The sequence below is a fragment of the Thermobia domestica genome, chromosome 16, assembly GCF_964235325.1.
Source record: "Thermobia domestica chromosome 16, izTheDome1.hap1.1, whole genome shotgun sequence".
NCBI lineage: Eukaryota > Metazoa > Arthropoda > Insecta > Zygentoma > Lepismatidae > Thermobia > Thermobia domestica.
The window spans coordinates 55,927,155-55,946,679 of record NC_137469.1 but is presented as its reverse complement, the minus strand read 5'-3'; the positions used below and the strand labels follow the sequence as shown (position 1 = coordinate 55,946,679).

Here is a 19,525-nt window from a genome sequence, read left to right as displayed (position 1 = left end):
CCACTGGTACTAAGCAAGATATTTAGTATATAGAGCGATTGATATGACTTCATATCACGAAGTATTAACTTCTAAAATCCCATTTCATTTTTGGTAGAAAGCAGCAATTGTAAAATATCTCGGTGAGTTTTACTTACTACCATATCAGATGCTAAAAGTCAACTCTTCCTGTATATCCATATCTGTATTTTGCGTAGTCCACTGCGAATAATGTTACTGACTTCAGTAAGGATACACAGAGAAAAATCCGTTCTCCGGACAGCGGTATATTGTATATACAAATATACGGTATCCTCTTGCTTACTATAGAATTCAGTACGGAGCATACATTATCCGCATGCTACATAGGCACTGCCCTTAGATGTTACATCATGCCGTTGCAGGATGTATGATATCTAACAGTCTTCCTTATATTACATACATATACTTATGTTACCTTCGTCAGCTATATGTTATATGCGTCCATTTATATGTGAGATTCTGACTGCCTACATTGTTTTATACGGAAAGTACGTATAGATGCAACACTTATACAGAAAGTATTATAAAACATGCGTTTTCAGTTATACGTCTGCTGTACGTTAAGTCCAAAAACTACAAGAATTACGCATGTAACCTATCTTTTTGAGTACGCCACCTACATATTTTTCTCAGTGTAGACCACTTGTTTATGGTCTTTTAGAGTTATATAATTTTTGAATATTGGGTTACTCCTACAAGTAAAGAATCTGATATGATCAGATGTGGTGATTGGAATGGCCACAAATATGTCACAACGATTCTTTCGAAACAGAAATTTCTGATCAGGACACGAGACTAATGTGATGTGTGACATGTCGTCCCATATACTGTGAAAAGTGGCTTTAAGTCCAGAAATATAATGAGGCGTGCAGGGAAGTAAAGGGCATATACCAACTTAATATTTTTATAGTCTCGACTAGTGGTTCTCAACCTAATCCATATCAAGTCCCCCAATTTATCACATTCTCTTGCTAGCGACATCTTTATAATTTCTGATTTGTAATAAGCTTCTGTTGGATTTTTAATACACCTATTGCGGAGATCTAACGATATCCATCTATTTTTATAATAGTAGAATCTTTTTTGTTTACACAGAGAAAAACCCGTTCTCCGGACAGCGGTATATTGTATAAATATACGGTATCCTCTTGCTTACTATAGAAATCAGTACGGAGCATACGTTATCCGTATGCTACATAGGCACTGCCCTTAGATGTTACATCATGCCGATGCAGGATGTCTGACATCTAACAGTTTTCCGTATATCACATGCATATACTTATGTTTTCTTCGTCAGCTATATGTTATATACGTCCATTTGTATGTGAGATCCTGACCGCCTACATTGTTTCATACGGAAAGTACGTATAGATGAAACACTTATACAGAAAGTATTATAAAACATGCGTTTTCAGTCATACGTCTGCTGTGCGTTAAGTCCAAAAATTACAGGAATTACGCATGTAACCTATCTTTTTAAGTACGCCACCTACAATTTTTTTTTTCTCAGTGTATAGTGGATACAGTAACTTTTCTAAAAGCGAATGGATGAAAACCAAATTTGGTCAGTACATTCATATTACAAATATCAAATCCAATCCATCACTCTGTTTCAAAATGGAGGCCATTTGATGAAAATTTTGAAACATCATAAGTCAATTAATTTTGATTTAAAAAAGTAAAGTGATTTCTAATTTTGGTTAACAACAAACTTGGACAATTGTTACAAAAGTTATTGAGTATGACTTGATGATGTGTCACGAAGATTGAACAACCGGACATTGCCGCACTAGTGAAATCACACCATGCTTTCAATTTTAATTGTATTTCAATATGCAAGTTTTGTTGTATTTGTATTTTTCTGGTATTTCAACATGCAGCTCTCATTAGTTTCATATTGTACCTCTTTCATTTAAGTTAATTTTTAAACAACTATGCGTCTGCTGAAAATGTTTAGTAGACCTATTTTTTGTTGTTCTTAACAAGTATGTATAAAAATAATAGTTAAAAATATTTTCCGGTGTTAGATTCTAATTATATTTATTTCTTACGCTTATCTTCACGACCCCCAGGTTGAGAAACCCTGGTCCAGTGTATACTCCTTTAAAATTGCGAAAGAACAAGGGTAGGCTATATGGAGGGAGTAAGTTGACTGGTATTGCCCATCCATAACTTTACCTTATAACTTCAAAATACATCAAGAGAATAATATCACGGTGTGTGTGTTTCGAACCCCCATTAATCCACTTAGCATTATGGAATAGATACTGATTTTTAAGATTCCACTTACGCCTACTGTTGCTACTTATTGTGGTTTTATTGAAAAGCAGACTTTACATGCGTCTTTTGTCTTTTAAGTTTCGTTGAAAATGTTCAGAGTATTTTTCTCTTTCTTATTCGACTTATGTAGCACCAGTTAGGGAGGGCGAGGGCAATTTTTATTGACTCACTCAAGTAGTGTTTCCCACCAGACGTGCAATTTCTCATCTTGTCTCGAATACGAGACGAGAATCAAGTCGAGAAATTCATTTTCAAATTAGAAACGAGATTAGAAATGTATCGAATCTCGTAAGCAACACTAGTTCACCCAAGTCATGCATCTCACACGTTGCTTTGGTGTTACATGATTCATAATATAAAAACTATAAATTGATAAAGAGATTGTACGAACACAATGCAGAGCATTGTTAAAGTTTTAAAAAATATGAAGGTCATTGCATAATATATTCCAATATGAAATATGATTAAAGTATTGTTATATCCTATCCTTCATTGACCTCTTGTGATGCCAAAGGATTCCGATAACTTGTAAATGAAAATAAGAAATAATATAAAACAGGCCATAACTTTTGCGCATAAATTTTCAAAACGAGAAAAGAATGGAGACAAAACGAGAAAAAATTCTTCGCAATCGAGTCGAGACGCGGGTTCTATAAACTTTACGAGACGAGACGCATTTTCTTCTCCAGGCGAAACTTTCTTATTTTATATATATAAATAAAACCCATCCCAGAGTTTGGAGCTCTTAAAAGTAGCTCTAAGTAGCAGTATTATAACCCACCCCTCCCCCCAGAAGTCCGTCCTGGATCCGCCCCTGCAGCTAAGACCTCTCAAAAGTAATGACTCCTTTTGAAGCCTAAACATATGAGATCGATAAATTTCAAGTTATCAGATTTTTTAAAAAAATAATTGAAGATAACTATCACTCTATTATATATTTAATATACAGTTTTATAAACGGATCGGATATAAACTTTGCGGCTGATTCTGTATTATTTTCCTAACCGTATCGGCCTAAATCACATATCAACATTGCTGATTTTGTGAACCTTTTATTAACACATGCCCCAGTTACAAGATTCTGGATAAACTGATAAACTATTGTTTGATACTTCTACGAAAATTGTATCTTTTTTGCCCTATATGATATTAATGTGACACTGTAGTCCCGAATATACTTGATTCTGCAGGTCTTCACTAAAGGAAGTTGACAGGCGAATTTTTTTAAAAATTAGATGGTGCATCTACCATTTATAGCAAGATACTGACTAAATTGTATCAACAGGGCAGGTTAATCTATGTAGAAAATATGCAAGAGCAAGAAAATAATTATAGTCATTTCATGTTTTTATATTTATGTCCATTGCAGTCATAACTTTTAATTTGTTTTAGTACAAAATATCAAAGCTTATTTGCAAGTTCTTGAAATGATTCTATTTAATTGTTTTCTGCAGTCTACATTTTGAAATTAAGTGATATTGTGCAGTGTACATTTTGAAATCAATGCTTTGTCAAGTAGTTTATATGTATGGAATAAGACCATTTAAAGTTGTCGATAATGATTGTAGAAATAGAACCAATCATAAAAAAAAAAAAATCCAGATCACGAAGAGTTTTCAAGATTCAAACAATCCACTGAGATATGTTTCTGTAGTTCAAGAACAGCGTGAAATGTGTCAGCGCTACATTGTCCTCTCAGCTTTCTGTTAGGTTCCAAACAACACAGTCCAATCTACTGCAGATTACATAGCATATTACTGAAGATTGGCCGTAGAACTGACGAGAAAGACTCCAAGAATACTTGATATCTTACTGTATCTTAATAGTCCTTATCTTCTCTCATTTCAAAACTCAAAAACCAGGGTTTCTTTTTGGAAGATGATGATCAGAAAATATCTCTTTCTGCCTTTCTACTTTTCCAGTTCTCTTAAGATCAAACAATGGATGGGTTCATTAATCACACATTAGTTGTTTCACAATATTGACCTAAAACATTAGAACATACTGTTTGCTTAAGGCTGAATATACTCGTTGTTTGAGATTGAAATGACGAAATAAAATTTGTGCTACCTGTAGACGTTTAAAAATTGTGTGAAGGAAAGAAAGAAAAGTAGGGATGCGCACGAGACAAGATTTGAGACTGTCTCCTCTCGAAAATGTGCTGTAAAAGTGGTGTCTCGACTCGAATTTTGTCAGGAAAATTCTGTCTCGACTCGACTCGAACGCATCACTAAAGAAAAGGACAAAAGAATCTCTTTGGCGTTAGATTACAATATGAGTTAGGAACACTGGCGCAAATCCCGGAGGAATGAGGGGGACATGTCTCCTCCAATCTCGGAACTGGGGGGAATTGGGGGGCATGCCTCCTCCAATAATTCGGTTTGAAATATGTTGTTTGGGGGAGAAATGTGATGGTTTGTATCTGATTGCCATAAAATGAAATGAAATTGATGTCCCCCCCCCCCCCAGAATAAGCCTCAAATCTGCCCGCCTCCCAATGTTGAAGGCAACTCTGCTCGCCTAATCCTCTACAGCATTGTCTTTCAACTTCATAAATATTTTGAACATCACTTAAAAAAAAAAAAGGTAGGATCATACCGCCCCCCCCCCCTTCCGCAATGTTGAAGACAGATTTGCGCCGCTGGTTAGGAAATGAATATTTTGAAATGAGATACTGTAATTTTATGTCATGGAAATAAAGGTTCATTTCGTGTATTGCGTTATTTTAATTCTTCGTTTCTTGACGGTGTTACGCATTCAATAGCTAAAAGAAAGAAGTAAAGAAGCTTCATATGAACATATTCGAGACTAGTTGTCACGTTAAGACAATTTGTACCGTAAAATGACGAAATTAGTGTTACCGTTTTTCATACATTAAGCTGTCAAATTACTTTCTCTGCTTTATCATATTTCTTCAGTCTGCAGTATTTCTTACTCTATAATATAGATCCACCATTGTTTTCCTCTTGATAACAAACAATAGTAAAATATACTACTACTACTACTACTACTACTACTACTACTACTACTACTACTACTACTACTACTAATAATAATAATAATAATAATAATAATAATAATAATAATAATAATAATAATAATAATAATAATAATAATAATAATAATAATAATAATAATAATAATAATGTAACTTGATTTATGAAGTTGGTTGGTCTTCTATTTCATGACTTTACTAAAATAGCTAAGGTTTCTACAAGACAAAAATGGAGACCGTCTAGTCTCGAAAAGGAATTATGAGATTGACCTCCCGTCTCGTAAAGTAACCTGTATCTGTTTCCCTTGGAAGTACTCTGTCTCGTCTCATCTCGAGGCAGTTTAAACTAATTTCTTTTGTTGGTGAAAATGAAAATGAACGCAAATTGAAACTAGTTTAGCAGTTTTCTACACAAAACGCAAAATGAAATATTTAAATAAAGCTGAGTATATACGAGGTAAGGCAGATAAATTGAACGTTTTGAAATTTATGATATGTCAGCCTGTAGGAAGTAGAGATAAGTTTAGTTGAGAGTGTTTTGTTTCTTTCATCATACCATTTCACTTTCAACTACATCCTAGAGTTGTGGAAGTTAGAACACCCAAGTTTTGCATGTGACTGTTCTGTTAAGAGCACTGTTGGGCAAATTTCAATTGAATTAAAAATTTACAATTAATCTGTACTCTTAATTCTTAGTTGTAATTAATATTTGAAATAAGTAATAGTCAATTGTTAATTGCAACTGATCATTAACAAATGAGAATCAATTGCAAATAATCAATTGAAAGTAATTACTGTGAAAAATAATTGCAATTCAGTCATTTAGTTTCAATTGAATGTAATTAAGAATTAATTCAATTGCAATTAATTTTTACAGCAATTACTTTCAATTAATTGCTTAATTGCAATTGATTTTCATTGATTAATGCCGAACACTGGTGAAGAGTAGTGAACCAGTAATCGCAATTCAGTGTGAATTTCGACACAAATTCACCGAAGTAACTCTGTCCCTCTCGTAACACAATCTTAACGTTGGATTGATAGTGTAAGTTAAGGAAGATTCAAAAAAGAAAACCAAACCACAAGGTGCCCTGGCTCGGTGGTAACCCTGACTCGGAAGACCCAGAGACTGTGATACTCATGATCCACCAGACCCGGTAACCCGGACAGACCCATGACCCAGATGGACCCGGTATGACCTGGACAAACCGGAAACAAAACATCGTCATAAACATGGGGAGTATGTCTAAGGCTACTAATTAATTCTAACAAACATGATTCTCTCCTCTCTTATTCCCTTTTCACTAAACGTAATTTTCTTTCTCGTGTGTTGTTCGCGTCTGTGTGTGTGTGTGTCAAGAATTGCAATGAAAGATAACTACAAGGTTTATTAGACTACTAACGAATTTGAATCACAAAAAACCGGAAACCTATATGTTTCTCTTATAAAGGACTAGCAGCGTTCACCCCGCTTCGCTGCGGTCACCCCGGAACGCAATAAACTTTGTTACTTAGATAATTTTTACTTTTTCGCTTTCAAGTGATATGATAAAAACCATAGAAGATTGCAGTAAATCTTAACATTATATCGCCTGTCATTTATGTTAACCCGCCCCGCTTCGCTGCGGTCACCCCGGAACGCAATAAACTTTGTTACTTAGATAATTTTTACTTTTTCGCTATTGCAGTAAATGTTAACATTATATCGCCTGTCATTTATGTTAACCCGCCGAGTGACACGGTCATGCGGGTTGCATATAAATACGTTTATTTTTACCTATGATGAATAACTAACAAAGGATTTGTACGTTATGGACACTTGAATGGTCAATTATCTCAAGACACTGGTAATTAAAAATTAAAGTGATATGATAAAAACCATCTAGGGTCCAAATCCTAATAACCCCCCAAAAATAAAAGAAATTGGTTCAGCCGTATTAGCGTGATGAGGGAACAAAGGATTTTGTACGTTCTCTTTTATATATAAGATTGTCGGTCTTTAAAACTTGTCATTTAGAATATGTAAAAGATATTGTTGATTCCAAACAGTGTTTTGTTGATTCTTTTTTGTGTAGGTTATGTTCAAATATCACGTATGTGAAAACGAATAAACATGAAATTATATTTGCGAAAATATGAAATATTCAAAACATGATATCTTGATTAAAAAATGTCACATCGAGAAAGAAAGAAATGAGTTTTCGAGCTCGAGTAGTGATCATCATTAATCATTTATACAATTCTGCAGCAATGGCGCCGAGATGATATTTCGGCTGCTATTAGATCGCCAGGTCAGTTCGGAGAACCGAGTCTGTCTGGGTGTCCGAGTCACTGGATTTGACTGGGTCACCGGGCCTGTTTGGGTGTCCAAGTCACCGGGTTCGACTGGGTCATCGGGTCTGTCTGGATCACCACATCAGACTGAATCTGAGAATCGAGACCCAGACAAAAGTCGTGACCCATTTCGTTACAGCTACGTGCACATTCTGAAAGAGTAGAGCAGCAGTCGAGGACGGTCTGCACGGAGAATGCTACAAAACAGAAATCGCAGAGTGAGGCATATTCTTTCTTTTTATGAGAAATTACATTTCTCACCCGTACAAATTAATGATTGTGCAGATGAACGAAACAAATTACACACAACGATTGAACTTTTATACGCCCAATGCTGATATTAATGGTTGTTTTTCGTCTTATGTTTCTTCCAACATGGATTTAAGCCTTTTTGAGATTTGTAGATGTTGCATAGTCCCCTCGGTCTTCAGACTTATCAATGTATGATTGTTTTTATAGGGTTATCACCAGGCATGCGTTTATGTGAGCAAGACTCATACATTAGTTGAAGAACACAAAGCTACATCCGTCAACAAATTGTCCGAACTCATAGATCCCTGCTAAAAAAGAGTGGAGACAAATTTCTGTACAGCTTTATGAAACAATGCATAGATGAAAATTAACATCATCTGCAAGATGTGTTGTTCCCACGGATGAATATGATAAAATGTTATATAACCACGAATGTCTATATATTTTTTCAAACAATATTTCGAATGTTGCTATTATTTTTATTTAGTAAAAACGTCTTATTTCTCTGCCGTACCTTGTACATATCCTAAATAAATTATAATTTTCATAGCAATTTAAAAGTTTTGAACATTTTCAGCAACATAGGATGATAATTTTATACAGGGTGTTTCAGGGGCGGATCCAGGACGGACTTCTGGGGGGGGCGGTCGGCGGTAATACTGCTACTTTTAAGAGCTCCAAACTTGTTATGGATGGGTTTATTTATATATAAAATAAGAAAGTTTCCTCTTGTGGGGGGGGGCGATCGCCCCGATCGCCCCCCTCTGGATCCGCCCCTGGGGTGTTTCAAAACAACATCGACAACGTTTGGGAGGTGATTGGACCTTTAAAGTTAATTTTTTTCATGTTTTTGGTAGCCTATAACTCCGAAAGGAAGCATTTGTGCACCCAGGTTGCTCTTATACTTTTTGTCTTATCTTGGTGTCAGAAATCACCTTCCAAACGTTGTCGGTGTTGTTTTGAAACACCCTGTATATACTTAAGTATAAGTAAAGCGGGCTAGACATCTACTTATCATTTTATCCATTTTCGAACCCAGCTCGCGCCAAGTGAACTTTGTGGTGGAGAAACAGTGTGTGGGTGAGTTTCCTCGGGGTTCTCCCGTTTCCTCCCACTTTCTTCATTCCACCATTTTACTCATTTCTCATCATTACCGTCTCATTTAGCCTAACCAGGATAAGCGTGGGACGTAAAAAACAAAAAAATTCATTTCATTTTCTTTTTTCAATTTGTAAATGACAATCAAATGCATTTTACCCAGAGCAAATCTGGAACTCAAAGATCCTTGTAGCTTCTTTTGAGCCTTGTACATCATACACAGGAAAGTTTGAGTTGTTGGTCCCTGTTTTCCTATACATGATATGTGCTGCCTGCCAAAAATTCGCATTCTGTTGTTATTAAACCATAAAACGTCTATATGCGTTATTCTGTGCAACCTCTGCTGTAACCAAGTGTTTTTTTTAACTTTATAAATTAAAAGTTACAGGCAGTTAAAGGTTGTTGAAAGTAAGCACTTTTAAAACACACTCAGTTAAAGGTTATTGAAAGTAAGCACTTTTAAAACACACTTAGTTAAGGTTATTGAAAGTAAGCACTTTTAAAACACATTCAGTTAAAAGTTATTGAAAGTAAGCACTTTTAAAACACACTCAGTTAAAGGTTATTGAAAGTAAGCACTTTTAAAACACACTCAGTTAAAGGTTATTGAAAGTAAGCACTTTTAAAACACAAACTATATTTTTTTGTATTTACATGTTTATTTTTAATTTTATTTTATTACAACACTTAACAGCTTTTTCGTTATTTCTCACACATGTAGAACAAAAGTAAAATGATTCATCTACTTATGTTATGAGTGACTATCTTTTTCTATAACATCAAATAGCAAAATTACTTTATAATTCATTTTTCTTTTTTCTTTAACACAATAATTTGTATACACAAAGTCTTAAAACTCATTATCTTTTGCTATGTTTTCTTCTTCCTTGCAAAACAAAAATCAATTTATATTTTTTCATGTTTTTTTTTTTCATATATTTATTTCTCTGACTCTTAATATATATTTTTTACTATACTAACAAATAAATACAATTTATTTCTATTAATAATGCATTTTGATTTTTGTTTTTGGCTGTGTGTGTTTTTGTCTTTCTTTCTTTTGTGCTGTATTTTTCCTTTCAATGGAGATATAGTAAAAGTAACAGTAAGAATACCATAAATGTAAAAGTAAGGGAAAGAATTTCTCTCTCGTACAGCATATTAAAACATAGGGTCTTGTGCAGAGTCGTTCTGAAGCGTGACTAGTCCCATACTAAATAGTTTGACTAATATATATATGTTTCTTGCAGTAGTCAGGCCTTTAGTATGACGCTTATCATACATTAAAACGACTCTGCATAAGGCACATACTGTTTACTACTATATAACTTGGTCATCTCTTTTTAAGTTGGACCCGACCTGTGGAACCAGCAAAGATATAAACTTAGTATCCCCATGAACGTGCCGACGTCAATCCACCTATGGGCCGATTTGATGCATTGTGAGTCGATATTGAATCAAAAATGAGCCAAAAGTTTGGCTGATAGTTCGTTATGGGGATAGGCTATGTTATTTTAATTACTGTTAGTTGGAAAAATGAAATCTTTAAGTTTTACGTCCCACTTTTATGCCGTTTAGGCTAAAGGAGACGGTGTTGATGAGAATGTATGAAAGGGTGGAATAAAGAAAGCGAGAGGAAACAGGAGAACCCTGAGAAAAGTTACACACACGGTGTTGGTTCACCGCAAAGCCCACTTGGTACTGTAAGTTGGTCACTAATTGAAAATTAGGAAGATTTTTTTGGGATCAATGATGGCCAACTTCGGTAGGTTCCACTTTTGTTTGCCTATATCTGTGGGATGTTCGGAAACAATATCAAAAATATTGGGAATAGAAGCCACATACGATTTCTATTAAAATAATCCAACACGAGGCACAAATGCGACATTTCGAAACTATATGGACCGCTGAAAATTTGTCGGAACGAGAATATGAGAATATATTACATAGATTCACGTATATTCCAAGTAATTGGGATCAAGCCTACCTCGAATACCCAAAATTTGGGATAATATAGAGATCATATGTTGTTCGGTACAGTAGTATGTACTGTAAATGACAAAACATTTTTTAGTACAAGAATTATTTATTATAGTATACCGAAAATTATAAAAATACGGATTTTTACAAACATACAGTACCACACAAAACTTATGTTTTGAAGAAGTGATGTTTTCTTTTTTTTTGGGGGGGGGGGATATGTTTTGGCTTTTCTTTGATGTTGCTATGTTGCGTTAACGCTGTAGACTGACAGAATCAACTGGCGTCAACTGGCTTTTTTTTTTTTAAGACTGCCTCGTTAATACAGATGCTCGCTTAACCTGGGTTCTGATACTCGCAAGTCTACTGTAAGCATAGCATAGCAATTGCATAGCAAACAAGTATATTTCGAAGATTCAAATAATGTTCCAGTGGATAAGAAAAGAGGCGGCAACATAGGGTAAGGCTGGAGGCATACAAAAAGAAATTCATGAGGTCTTCTAGAAAGAAAAAATGTCTGAAACTGGAAACTGCCACACATTTGTATATCCAACGGCATATTAATGGAATCTAGGCACAAAGTAAGTACTAGACCTATGTTCTTTTACCGGACTTTCATTCGATATTTTATTCTCGAGTGTTATTACCTTATATATATATATATATATATATACAGTGGCGGATCCATGATATGATCAAGGGAGGGGCTAAACCATAGTTTGCAGTTTTATCCAGTGTAAAGCAGAATTGAAGCTAATTTTATCCAGTGTATACTTGAGCGTCAAGGGGGGCTATAGCCCCCGCTTGGATCCGCCTCTGTATATATCCGCTCCAAAATGACATATTTGTGCATCCATGTTGGTCTTTAATTTTGTTTCGTGTAAGAATAAATTTTCAAAGTGTTTTGGTGTTGTTTCCGAACAGCCTGTATACAGAGAATATACTCGCGATGTGTATGGCATAGATAGTATCATTATCCGATGAAAGAATTTAAAAACAAAAAGTGAGAAGACAGTTTCTGGAGGAAGTTTTCAAGTCTCGAACTGTACTTGAATTCTGTACAACTGTTGTGTGTGCAGGACATCAAGAAAGATCAACTTTCGTAGGCCGTTCCCCACCACCAGACTATCTCCCCTGGAAGGGAGTTGCGTTATAGAGTTACGACACCAATCTCGAGTCCCACGGGAATCTCCCATTCTTGGCGTAGCTAATTGTTAACCATTCACCTGTTTGGTCAGATTTGACATTTCTTAGAATAAAATGCTAAAGTCTTGTTATTACTTCTTTAGCCTAAAAGGCATAAGTCATATGGACGTTAAACTTTAAAAAATGTTATTACGTATGCCAGGCTCATGTCTTACAGTACCACTCCTGGGAATCGGTCATTAAAAAAATCTTGAAACACATTTACGTATAAAGAAATTAGCTAGACTATAGTTAAAATTATTATTATAGTTATGTACTATTGCAGTTTATAGAAGCATAGTTTACTATTGTTTTAAAAAATCTTAAATCATGAAAACCAGTATAGAAATTAAATTTTGAAGAAAAATTTTTAAAAAAGTTACTGCTGTGATGCCTACGAAGGGCTATGATTGATCATATGGAGCATGTTTAAGTGATAGATATGTGATTAGTGCAACAAGTCTTAATGGTTTTCAGAAAAATATTTTTTAAAATAACATGGCATTCCTTTATAATAAAATAAAAATTTGTTAATGTAAATTCAGAATTATTCTAATATTCACGCTTAGTACAATTTTAGTAACTATATCTCCATTGATAAAATTCTGTATAAATTTGAAAACGTTCCAAAAATTATATAGAAATGTATTCACACTAAAGAGAATAATTTTACATTCACAATAAGAAAACAATCAACACTTAGATACCATTTTTGCTTTTTTTGATGATATATTTTTGGACGATAAAGTCATTCTAAAAGTCCTATGTCTTGCTTGTTCTAATTGATGTCACGAATTATGTGCATGCGGTAGCCTTTAAGTTGGTATCCGTAACAAGGCTTAATGGAGCCGAAGCACTTAATGAGTCACTTGCAGTTGAAACGCATGCGCAATGACAAGCTTGTTTGTCGATACTCGTGCTTGTAAGGTCATACGCTACTTGTTGGATATAAATGGGAGTTGGTCTACGGGTTCGACGCCCGGTGTCCGCTTTGAGAAGTTCCTCAATTGAGTATGGATTTCTTTTTTTCTCGGATCGTTTCTTTTCGGATGTGACGTCAGATTTTGCGTCGTCGTCAGTATTTTCCTTTTCCGAGGAGGATCTTTTGGCGTCGTTTCGGTCTTCATGTTGTGGTGTGGGTGTTCGAACTTCGATTGCCTCGTCGTCTCCGCTAGTGTTCCCGCCGCTGACAGACGATGCGCCTGACTGAGATTCTGTCCTCTCTGGGTATAAAGAGCGGTGCTCACTGGTGGATTCCTTCCCGTTCCCACTGTTAGCAATACATAAAGGAGGACGAACTACCAATGCAGAGGAACCGCTAAGAATATCTTGGCCAGTGGAGTATTGATCGAGGTGTGGGAACGATGAGGCGGTGAGCGGCGTTAAGCCTGAAGGAGGCGTCGTTGGTAGGCGTGACGCCGCGGCGAGAGACCACGCCTGCTGGTGATGAGTCGCTCCAGATCTGGGACTACTAGTACTACTACTATTGCTATTGCTATTATTGTCAGGACTTGCGGTGTTTGTAGGTAAAGGTGGAACAGCTGTTGTTTGATGAGCTGCGGCTGGTCCGAGCTGTAGCGCTGCCAAACGGCTGTTAGCTGCATACATGTGATGAAAAGCTGCTGCTGGACTTGGTAGTTGGAAAAAGCTTCTTGCTAATGCAGGCGCCAGGGCAGCTTTGTAGGAATCGGTGCGAAGCAACAGCGAAGAATCTGTGAAAATACATTTAAAACAAAATCATACATTATATTAAAGTATTATTTAAATATCACACAAAAAAGTTTTTACACTGTACTGTTACTAACATATAAATCCTATGCCCTGTCAAAATTTTAAGTTTCTAACCTTAAGTGGTATGGCTTTGCCTTTCATCAGTCTGGGGCCGCGGTGGCTCAGTGGTAGAGCGTTCACCTCTGGTGCTTGGGGTCCCGAGTTCGATCCCAGTCCCCGCCAAGTGAACTTTGTGGTGGACAAACACCGTGTGCGTGGGTTTTCTCGGGGTTCTCCCGTTTCCTCCCACTTTCTTCATTCCACCATTTCATTCATTACTCACCATCATCGTCTCCTATAGTCTAACCGGCATAACCGTGGGATGTAAAACTCAAACATTTCATTTCCTTTCATCAGTCAGTCAATCACTCGTTTTCTTTGAAATGAACCGGAATTTTAATGCTTTGATTTTACTGATTTCTTCGTCAATTCTAGTTAAATATCCTCTAGGTCATTGATTTCTATGGAGGAAATTATTTTTCAGTTTACTTTGAAATGAACTGGAATTTTAACGATTTGATTTTATTGATTTGTTCTTCAAGTCTAGTCAATTGTTCTCTTACTTTTTTCAAAATAAATTCGCGTAAAATATAAATTTAATGCTACTTTATTTAATTGATGTTACTTAAATTAAATTTGATTATCAAGTATTATAATCACATGACACAAAATTTAATTTTCATAAAGCAAGGTATGCATCTAAAATAAATTTGAAGGTGAAATCAGGTAAATTAAATAATTAAAATTCAGATCATTTAAAAAAACAAGCAGAAAAACCGTATTAATTTTGTAAAAAAAAAAAAAAAAAAAAGTACTGAAGTGGAATACTGTTACTTAGGATTGATAACGTTTTTTTAAAAAATGTAGAAGTATAATTTGCTATGATCTTACAGCTATTATGAATGATTTTAAAAATGTTTAGTTTAAGATATTTTACTACACAAAACAGCTTTGAAATAACTGTAGAGTATTCAGAAATTACAGAAATTTTTAATGTATTTTTGATATTACTAAATAAAATATTCCCGATGGGGAAAACAAAAGGACGATAAAATATCAAGAATTTGAGTTTTTCATAATTGAGGTCACCATTTTTGCTTCCATTTTAGACTTCCAAACTATGCTATGCATAAATATCGGAAATCTTATAAAACGAAGTATGTCCGTCCGTCTGTCGACAAGTATCAGAGCAAAAAATAGATACAGGAAAGAATAGATTCAACATTACAAGATAAGTTCCACCAAAAATTTAGCACAGATACAGATCTAATGGCACACGGAGCCTTTATTATCGATTTTCAACTCGAGGGGGAATTTGGGGATGACATGTTTAGGAGATTCAAAAAATATAGAGTATATTAGAAACCCTTCAAGTTAGACAACCCACACTACTGTATAGTGTTGTTGGTTGCATAATGTTCAGACGTGCTTGGAATGGGTACTTTGTATATTTCTTTTTAAACTGTCAATTTGATTTATTATTATTATTATTATTATTATTATTATTATTATTATTATTGTTGTTGTTGTTGTTGTTGTTGTTGTTGTTGTTGTTGTTATTATTAGCGATGTTGTGCATTATTGAAGTATGTGATCTTCCTCCTCACCAATTTCAAAACCAAACTATAGGAATAAGTTTAAAATCTCCGACAATTATTATTTGATATTCTTATTATACTATTTGATACTCTAAGCTCTACATTTATATGGGAAAGTTAAGTTCGCATCCATCTACGTGGTTTAATGTTTCATCCCATTTCTGATAATTTTATATATTTAGGACATGACGACTTAAACTTTGTATATACATGACTGATTCCATTATATTTGATTTGGTTCAAGATATCCTTTTAACTTTCTTGAAAAGACTGCATATGCCATATGAAAGAAATCTCAAATAAAACCAGTACCTCTGCCAACCTACTATATGGTTATGTCTTTTATTAATAAATAAATAAATTAGTTCGCATTTTGCCACACTCACAAACAAATCAAAGAGCTATACGGACATAGTAGGGTGGAATCGGTAGATTTTTTCTTTTTTAAAAAAGATAAGTTTCGTTGTGATTGCTTATCAGCTTAGGCGGAATGAAGGATATGTTCATTCCTTTTTATATTGCGAATGCGTGATTGTCCTAGCAAATGAAGATACAATAGACTCTCTCTAATCCGGCCATTTCTTGCAAAGAGAAGTGCCGGATTAGTTAAAGTATTGGATTATTGAGAGCGTCTGAAATTTAGTTTACATTTAAAATACTTTACTTTACTAAATCTAAAGTTTATAGAAAAATAGAAAAACAGTCCTTGAGTTCGCAGGCTCGTTGCCAACCCGATTTGTAGGGGAGCGGTAGAAGTTAGGAGGGGCCGATCCAATCATATTATAGTTCATTTGCAAGCCTGCCGTGAAAATTTTAGAAGGAGTAAAAGTTTAGGGGGGCGGCCCCTGTTCCCCCGTGGATATGGGCCTGTGAGTTTGTACTTAGAGTATCGCTCACTATGTAACATGTCCCGGAATTTTCAGTTGTCACAATGAAGATGCTCGACGACATAATTTATTATTCAACCGCTTTATAAGCAACAATGAACGGAAGCTACAACAATACTATAGGTCTATGTACTGTTCAGCTGTTACAGCATAAATAAATACAATCGTTGATAGAGGCAACGTCACGCGACAGAGCCTAGTGTGGCGCCGGATTATTGAGGGCCGGAGTAGCGAGAGTCTAATGTACAATGTAATATATATCTGTATTCACATATGACACCAACCAACCTGCTGAGGTAACTGGAAGAGTCGAATGACCTGTGACGCCAGCACCAGACGAGGTAAGGTCTGCATCCGTCCACGCGCCGCTGTTCCTTAGGATTCGATTAATGGAACTAACACTGGGAATCGAATGAGGATCGCATATTCTTTGCGCCAGCAACTGATCACGGATTTCCCATGCGAACATCGCTGGATTCTCTTGTTTGAATCGAAGGATTTTCTTCACTACTGTTGGAGTAGCCACCTGCTGGAAAGAGACAGAAACAATATTGTTAGTATACGTGATTAAAATAACAGTAACAAAGTGTGCAAGTCAATTAAGAATGAAATCCATCTCCGCTTTTATCTGCTTACCAAAACCGGAAGTTATAGAAATCCAGTACTACTTTCGACGTCATCGTTACCATTTACCGGAGTAAAAATGGTAAGAGATGGCTAGTAAAAATGGCATTTTTTTTATATAGATTCAACCTCTCTAAAATGACTTTCATTTCGATCTTTATCTTTCTATTAAAACCGGATATGGCGTAAAATCTACGATTTTTTTTCAAAGCGCCAACCGCTATATTGAAGAAAATTATTATAATTAGCGAGAAGAAGTCTTTTGGTGTGAATTCAGTATCTCAAGAATAGGCTCCATCTGTAACCTCATCCCCCTATTGCTACCGGAAGTAAAAGAGTTGCTACTTCCGCATTCAATACTGAGTTCGCGTAGTTTCGGAGCCAACAAAAGTCACTCATCTATATCTTCTATATACATAAAAATGAAAGTGACTATGTTTGTAACTTAATAACTCTTGAACCACACGACCGATCTCTATCAAATTTTTCAACATAGATAAGGTTCGGGCCTGGGATAGTTTTTGTCATTTCGTTTTGACGGTACAACTTAGGGGAGGTGGAGAGGGAGGGGGAGATATATAAAAATAATGGAAAATAACCGATATTAGTGCCGAATCCATAGTTTTCGGGGTTGCTGATATGAACAGAAACATTTCCGCTGCCTTTTAAATCCAAATTCAGCCCCGCAACTTAGGGGGGGGGGAGATACATAAAAATGATCAATATCAGAGAGCGCTTTAGTAATACTAAAAAGTGACTGACTAACGGAACATATTACCAATTTTTCTTCTTTTAATCCAGCGAAATAGGTAATTGACGCTAGTTTATTCTATAAATTAATTTTTGATTTATACAAATGTATGCGCGTAGGTCAAATCAAACAAATGTTTTAGCTCTCAAGAACAAATGCTAATGCTATGTAAAAAAAATCCTGAATGAATTGGTAGTATTTGCATAGAACGGATGCTTTGAGTGTAAAAGGTATTTATTAAAACATTTCCGTATCATAAATATTCAGTAGGCAATAAGAAATGGTCACGGCGCGGCGGAAGAAACCAGTATTCATTCAATTCAATTCAATTCATTCATAAATACAATTTAAGAAATTCATTCACAAAAGTTTTGCCAGGTGTTCTGTTTTCGGAGTGGGTAAAAAAATCATTATAGAAAATATATATGTTCACAACGTGAGATCAAGCCCCCATTTGTCCACGAAAACAAGGAAAGCTTACTCTGATCTTAACATTTAAATTAAATTCAATTAAAGCAAAACACACAAACTGATAGAAAGACAACTTATTTTTTATTTTTTTTTAAAAAAAGGAAAACGTGTTTCTCTAATTGTTAATTATTTCTTTCCGTTGTGTTTATTTTTTACCACCTTTCTTCTCGATACTTAGAAATCGTATCCTATTTTGCATACGACCGTGTAATTTCTTTCATAATGATATTCTGACTACCGTAGCAGTAAGATCAAAGATACTGAAAATAAAAAATAGTTTTTCTTCTCTTAACTTTTTTTTTTTTTTGCTTCATAATACAGTGCTACCACTGATGGAATGTTATAAAAAAAACGTAATGTTGTAGTAAAAGGAGGAGAGGGAATATATGAATAAAACAGGAATATCCTATGAATATTCAACAGGGGGTTGAGTTGAATTGCATTATATTTACGCAAAACCTGTTAAGTTTCTCTCTTCTTTAACCAAGCAAATGAATGAGTATTATTTACTTCTTTGCATATCAAGATAATCAGGGTATATTTCAGCCTTGATTGTATGATGGACTCTCTCATCTTTGAATTCTTTTTCTTTCTTTCTTCTTTTTTGTTTGTTTGCTTGGCGACGTAAGTATATAAAGACCTAATCATGTTTGTTTTTGTTTATAAATGTGTTTGTTTTTTATTATTCAAGGCAGCCTCACACGTTGTTCATAAGAAACTTTTGCTTTTAGAAAACAAAAAATGATTTTTTTTTTGCTTTATAATTTCTTTCATAATTTAATTCAAGAGAACAAAAGATTCTTAATGAGACCATAAAACCGAATTTATGTTTATCAGTTTAATGTTTCATTTCATCATTATTATTATCATCGTTACCGTCATTCTTAGTATTCTGTGTGGGCCCCCGCGTAGCGAAGTCGTTAACACTCTCGCCTTTGGTGCGAGCCGTCCCGAGTTCGATTCCCGGTGCGGACACTCGGTCGAAAAAGCGTAAGAGCTTTTTCAGGCAAGCTACCCTTAATGAGGTTTTCCTCATTCACAAAAGGCAAATGCCGGGATGGTTCCTGACATATAGGTCCCAGGCCGCTTCCTTCCTTCGCCAATCCTTTCTTCCTTCCCTTTTCCTGAATAGTGTGATCACCGAGGGACGTCATCGGATCTCTCATACCTGACGGGCTAGCATGGCCATAGATGCCGAAAGCCCAGAAATTTAATTTCTAATTCTAATCTAAGTATTCTGCATTTATTTGTTTGAAACATAAGAATTTTCCATAAGCTG

General features: G+C 35.2%; 1 protein-coding gene across 2 annotated transcripts in view; it reads right to left on the bottom strand.

Moving 5' to 3' along the window:
• Nucleotides 1–9,628: 9,628 nt before the first annotated feature.
• Poxn (paired box pox-neuro) overlaps nt 9,629–19,525 on the bottom strand; it is a 153,117-nt gene continuing 143,220 nt past the window's right edge. Inside the window, exons 4-5 of one of the 2 annotated variants that reach the window (XM_081742410.1) lie at nt 16,689–16,926; nt 9,629–13,857 (exon numbers count right to left, since the gene is read on the bottom strand). In XM_081742410.1, coding sequence (XP_081598536.1) covers nt 12,941–13,857; nt 16,689–16,926 — 1,155 coding nt within the window. In that variant the 3' untranslated portion in view covers nt 9,629–12,940. Of the gene's footprint in view, nt 13,858–16,688; nt 16,930–19,525 lie in introns of both variants that reach the window. The other variant, XM_081742409.1, reaches the window with a different exon arrangement.